The sequence below is a fragment of the Vitis vinifera genome, chromosome 12 (assembly GCF_030704535.1).
Source record: "Vitis vinifera cultivar Pinot Noir 40024 chromosome 12, ASM3070453v1".
In the NCBI taxonomy this organism is placed as follows: domain Eukaryota; kingdom Viridiplantae; phylum Streptophyta; class Magnoliopsida; order Vitales; family Vitaceae; genus Vitis; species Vitis vinifera.
Genome location: NC_081816.1, coordinates 24,008,583 through 24,014,948, shown reverse-complemented (window position 1 = coordinate 24,014,948; position 6,366 = coordinate 24,008,583). Strand labels below are relative to the sequence as shown.

Sequence of the window (6,366 nt, the reverse complement as noted above, 5' to 3'; positions counted from 1 at the left end):
TAATAATTTTACATGTTTGTATAATTATTTTTAAAATAATTTTTTTAAAAACAAGTGAAAATAAGTAAAAGATGTTATATGAAAACAACATGTTTTATGTTTTTAAGAACAAAAAACTGTTTTCTGAATTTTTTTTTTTTTTAAATACAAACCTATTCTCAAAAATAATTATAAAAAAGATCCTTAACTTTTTACAATTGCATTTGGAACTTGAATTTTATATTGATATCGACTTTTGGCTTTGAGACTTAAAAATGGTGTCCATTTGACCTCTTAGAAAGAGACAATTTAGATTAAAATACTTGTTATGTAATGGGGCACACACTCAACTTGGTATAGAATGATGTTAATTGAAGAGGTACAGGGTACTTAGTAGTGGTTAATTGAGTATTTAAGTAGAGGGAAACAAGGAGGAGGAGATTGGTGGAGATAGAATGATAAAAGGAAACCACAAACCAATCTTTTGGTCTATATGGCCACATCACTTTGCTGTGTCCTTTCCATTTTTTCTTTTTCTGTTTTTTTCTTCTGGTATATGCTAGATTACATTCTACTAGTGGAGCAATCTAGTGATCCATGCCATGAAAAGTTGTATGTTTTGGGTTGAGGAGAGGGACATTTGTTAGGCTTTTAGGCAACACTTTTATGAACAACATGGCAGTGGTGTTAGGAGGAGAGCAATGGCAAAGGGGGTTGCAGGGGGGGCCCTACCTCCAACACCAAAACATGTTTGGACATGTTCCATTGCAGAAAGGTAAATCATTAACAAAAGAACAAAAAAAGAAAGTAAAAAAAGGAAAAATGGGAACATCTCCCTGATAGATTCTCTCTCTCTCTCTCTCTCTCTCTCTCCCTCTCTCTCTTTATATATCTTTTTGACATTATTTATAGAGGTCTGATGATGTTCCATTTACATGCATCACATCACAATGTGGTTTAGATTGTGACAAAAGCAGTGGTGGCCATATTCCTCTTTTCATCATTCAAGAAAAAACTATGTGATGAGCTCCTCCCCATGATCAAGGAATTATAATATTAAAATTTAAGCAGAATTTGATGGCCATTGCAAATGGGCTTTGCCTCTGTTGAGTCTCTCACAGATCCATGGCACCCTTGTAACAAAAAAAGAAAGTGCATCATCTTCAATTTCCTCTTTAAACATACATATCTTCAACACCCCATTTGAGCTTTCTCAAATCTGCTTAACAAGGACAAGACACTGGCCTTAAACAGCAAGGAGATGAGAAAACCCACATAATATTACCACCCCCACAAGCTCCCCTCATGGCCATTCTTCTTCACATCTTTACAAAAACTATAAGCCTAAAACAACCCCGAGTTTTATCTATATATATATATATGTTTATATAATATCAATACGAGAGCATAGAGAAACATTCAAGGTATGCTATTAACATCTGCAACAATTTTTGAGGAGTTGAAGCCTTGGCCCATGAATTCTTCCCCATGAGCATCACTCTGAAGTGGGACAGAGGAAGATGGCTTGTATGAATACCACCACCCGGCCCAGAAGAGATAGTTCAGGAAGTTGATGAAGCTCAGAACTGCTAGCAACCAGTAGAAAAGATCGAGTCGGTCCTTGTTGAGATCATCGTCTTTGAGCCAACCATCAGAAGAGGAACTAGAGGTGATCTTGTTCACCAGAGAAACCAATACAGAGCTAAAGTAGAATCCAAAGGAGTAGGAGAAGTAAGTAATGGCTGTCAAAAAGGCCTGCATCCCTGTACTGGACTGTTTGTAAAAGAACTCAATGAGGCCAACTGCAGTAAACATTTCAGATAAACCGAAAATTAGGAACTGGGGAGTGATCCAAAAGATGGACAGAATTTTTTTCTCATTCACCGCCGCATTCCTTCTCTTGTCCTCCATAATGGCAGCTGCCACCATGGAGAACGTCGCGACGAAGAGGCCAAAACCTATTCGCTGTAAAGGGGAGATTCCAGAGACGTTTCCAGTGAATCTTCTTGCGAAAGGCACGAAGAAAGCATCATAGAGAGGGACTAAAAAGATGAGTATAATGTAAGGGATGGCTTGAAGGGAAGCTGGAGGGATGTGGAAGTTTTTTGTGAGCTGGGTGTTCATAGAACTCCCTTGTTGGACAGAAAAGGTCTGCATCTGAGCCAGAATGGTGTTGAAGACTATGGTGCAGGCAAAAATCGGGATAACTGATAGCAGTATCTTCACTTGCTGAACTTGTGCCACTGTGCATAGTCTCCATGGACTTTCTTTCACATTATTCCCATCTTGGATCTTGATGCAGGCCTTGTCCAAGAACCTATATTTGCTCACAGTCATTAGGAACATCATATGAACCATTCAAAAATGGCAAAAAAGCCTCAGAAAGTATGCAAAATCTCTGAATTACTCAAAATATCAGAAAGAAAAGAAAGGGACAATAACAAAAACAAAATGTATGAAGATGGGGTCAAGCCATACAAGATTTGGATGAAGGGGACAGACACAGACAAATTGAAGAAATGGAACGAAAAAACTTACTTGAATTTCGACGTGGCAACGCTGCCAACCAGCACATTGTTCTGGCTCCCATGAAGCATATGTGGGCTAGGTGGGCACCTTTGCTTTCTCTTAAGAATTGCAGCCACAAAAACCTGAATAGGAGTCCAATTTTGATTACTTCAGCCATCACCCAACAAATAAAAATGGTGGAATTACGACAATAGAGAGGTTATAAAGACTTTTTTCAAGGCAGGCAGGACTTGTGTTCTTATATCCACATGATCTTATTATATTCAACAAACCATCAGTTAGTTTTTTTGTGATCAGCACAAGGGAACAAGATTGCATACATAAGCAGCAGAATCAAAAAGTTCAATTCATTAAAATAGTTCAAATGGAGTGGTTTCTGATCATTAGCATAGGGAAAATGGTAAACAATCCAGTCTAGTCCTAATCAAACAGCTAGTAAAATGGTGTCAAACACTAGAAAATATGGGAAAATTTTGATGAAGTCAATAGAAAATTACTTGTGCAATGGGGGTGAGGATGCTGCCTTGAGGGGGCTTATTCCTGTAAAGGAGGGTGCCAGAGACCAGGCTGATCAGCCCCATTGCCATGGCAGCTGCAGAGACTCCGAAGCCGACGTCCATGCCAGAATGGGTTTGCACCCAAACAAGGACAGTGAGGGCAATAAGTTCACCTATGGAGAAGGCAAAGTATGCAGCATTGAAGTAGGAGGAGAGGCTCTTGGACTGTTTGGGGCTGTCCCTGTTGAATTGGTCAGCCCCATGGGCAACCATGTTGGGCTTCACACATCCACTCCCTAATGCCACCAAGTAGAGAGCCAGATAGAAGATAAAGGCCTTGAAACCCTTTGCCTCTACACAACGCTCTCCATCTGTTACCATGTTGCACTGGGGTGGTTTCAGTTGGGGGAGATGGGCTTGGACTGATAGCAATATGAAACCCTTCACAACACAAAAAAAAAAACCAAAAAGAAAAGAAGACCACTTTGTTAGAATACTCATACCTTACACACAAAACACATATATGTTTTGATTATCATCATTATAGAATTTGAGCCACTTTTGTTGAATGACTGTAAGGGTCAGAGAAAGACAAAAAGTGCAGAAAACCAAAAGAAAGAAAGAGAGAGAGAGAGAGAGAGAGAGATGATGAGAGAAGAGGCTTACAGAGAGCTCAACAAACCCAAAGATGAGCATGGTCCAGAAACTCCCAAGATAAGAATCAGAGATGCAGCCACCAAGAAGGGCGAGGAGGAAGACAGTCCCTATAAAGTTGGTGACTATGTTTGCAGACGTTGACAAGGGGAAGTGCATCTCGTTTATCACATATGTTATCAGGTTGTTCCCTACTGCTGCAATTCCCATAATCTCAAATGCTTGAAGCCCTGCAAAAAAAAATCACAAAAATCCTGAGTCGACCACCACATATATATCAAGAAATGAAACAATTCTACAAACTACACCATAAAAAAAACCCACTTCCATTAACCACTTTTTCTCAACAAGTACATCAACCCATGAACCAAACCCATGAGCCAAAGAGAGATACAAACCAAGAACAAAGGAAGCAGCTCTCATCCCACCATGCTTCTCAGGGTTAGAGGGTCTGCCTCTCCAATCAACAGTAGTAGCAGTAGCAGTATCTTCATGACCAGTACTTACACCCATGCCCTCCTCTCCCTTGTTAGTCTGCCTTCTTGTCTCCATTTCTCTCTTTCTTTGCAAAACCAGAAATATTAATTTCTACAGACCCACAAGTACAAAAACCAATTAAACTTCCTCTTTGATCACATTCAATACTACTGGTAGAAAGTTTTCCAACTTTGCTGATTTTGAGGCAAGCTGGAGAGTCCCATATTTATAGCTACAAGGCTTTGTTGGAGACTTGTGTGGGGGACACAAACAACACAAAATTGCAAAGCCCACATGCATTATAACTGCTGTTGACTGCACCCTCTCGAGTCTCATCAATGTTCATTGAATTTTCAGCCAATACAAAGGCCCTTTGTGTCTCACCATTGTTTTTTTTTTCCTCAAAACTTATTGGATAAAGTTGACACCTCCACTACTCTGTTCTCTCCTCATTTCTTTTGGCTTCTCCACATTCAATGCATTTTCTTTGGAATTTAATTTCTTGATGACTTTTCCTTTTTCTTTTTTTTTTCCTGAAAAAAAAGGGTCATAATTATTGGCTTAAACTTATTATTATTATTATTATTATTATTATTTTGGGTGAAATAAGATGGGGTTGTTAGTAGGTTAATTGTAATAATTAACATGATTTTGTTGAATTTTATGGGGTTGAATTAATTATGATTTTTTTTATTACAAAAGAAATATTATTTTGCAAAAGTAGAAGATTTACTTTTCATATTTTTCTCATAAATATAACACTTTTATTTACATAAATATCAATAATATATTAGTATAATTGTAATAATAAATAGGTTTATTAAGTTTGTTTACTATGTAATTAAATTTTATTGGGCTTAATTCCTTTTTTTTTTATTAAGAAAAAATATCTTTGTTTAAAGATAGAAAATGACAATAATTATGACACCAATTTTTCTTTTTAACTTATTTTTAAATATTCATCAATAGTTAGTAAAAAAAAAATATATATTTTACTAATAATAATTAAAGTTAAAAAAGGATTTGAGTTGATAATAAAGAAAAATGGAAATAAGTTTCATTAATATTGTAGATTTTATTATATTTTGGATTGTAAAAAAAATAAAAAAATAAAAAATGATTGATTTGCTTTACAAAAACAAATCTTTATTTATCTTTCCACCACTTGAAAAAGTCAACTAAATTTGAGAAGTGGATTGGGCATGAGAAGTCAACTTTGGTACACTATTTTTGCTTTGTAAAGCACAAGAAAGTGAGTTCATTGGGCCGCAACACATTTCCATTATTGGTCAGACCAAAATTTATGGTGCCCAAAAATTCAAAATTTTCAAATGGGTTTTTCACCAATCTCTTAATTTTCATTTCAAAAATTACCCAACTTTTAAGACCGACAACATGATTTCTTTTATCCAATTATTTACATTTCTATTCATTTTTTTCTACACCTTAATCATACTTTTCATACTTTAATTCCGATCTTACTTTATACATATCCAAATAAAATTACACCAGTGAATTTGATACGCATTGAAGCGTGTTACTAGTATGAGAAATTAAACCGATGTAGTGTTATATTTTAATTTTAATTTCGTAATCAAAATCATAATTGGTTGACAAAAAAAAATCTATCAACTATTTGAGAAATTAACCCAAAAAGATCTTTTTTATCGCATTCATAGAGTGCAAAAAGACAAATATCTTGCCACATGTTTGGTACCACAACTTGAGATAATTTTATTTCAATGAAGAAAGAATCTTATACAACTTGTAACAACTATTATCATGAATTTTAAATACATTCATATAGAATGGTAATAAATTAATTCTAATTTATAAAGTTTAAAAAATGAAGATATACATTTCAATTTTTCATCATCTTAAAATTTATGGCATGTTTGGAATACTAGAATGAAAATGGAAATCTTTTCAACTTTTCATTTTTTGGTCATGTTATCATTTATGTTGAAAGTAAGAACAGATATGAAATTTCCCTGTAAATTCATTTCATAGTATAGCATGATAATAAATTAATTGTAATTGTTAATATTTGACAAATTAAGATATACTTTTCAATTTTTCATCATCTTAAAATTTATGGCATATTTTGAATACTACAATGAAAATAGAAATCTTTTCTACTTTTTTTTTTTTGTTATATTATCGTTTATGTTGAAAATAAGAATAAATATGAAATTTCCTATAAATTCATTTTATGGTATAGTATGATAAT

The 6,366-nt window shown here is 34.8% G+C and overlaps 1 protein-coding gene across 1 annotated transcript; it reads right to left on the bottom strand.

The window, feature by feature from the left end:
* Window positions 1-1,113: 1,113 nt before the first annotated feature.
* On the bottom strand, window positions 1,114-4,406 carry LOC100243755 (protein NRT1/ PTR FAMILY 4.3). The gene is made up of 5 exons (XM_002268468.4): window positions 4,058-4,406; window positions 3,672-3,889; window positions 3,006-3,446; window positions 2,518-2,630; window positions 1,114-2,296 (listed from the first exon to the last, which is right to left on the bottom strand). Exons 1-5 carry the CDS (start codon window positions 4,209-4,211, stop codon window positions 1,399-1,401), a joined length of 1,824 nt encoding a protein of 607 aa, XP_002268504.1. The 5' UTR covers window positions 4,212-4,406; the 3' UTR covers window positions 1,114-1,398.
* Window positions 4,407-6,366: the final 1,960 nt, after the last annotated feature.

What these genes read in the sequence shown, in the direction of transcription:
- LOC100243755 (XM_002268468.4), bottom strand. Translation starts at nt 4,211, where the DNA reads ATGGAGACAAGAAGGCAGACTAACAAGGGAGAGGAGGGCATGGGTGTA. An exon ending in TTGGGTTTGTTGAGCTCTCT is followed by an intron (nt 3,447 to 3,671) that starts GTAAGCCTCTTC and finishes TGTGTTGTGAAG; the next exon opens with GGTTTCATATTGCTATCAGT. An exon ending in TCCTCACCCCCATTGCACAA is followed by an intron (nt 2,631 to 3,005) that starts GTAATTTTCTAT and finishes ACTCCTATTCAG; the next exon opens with GTTTTTGTGGCTGCAATTCT.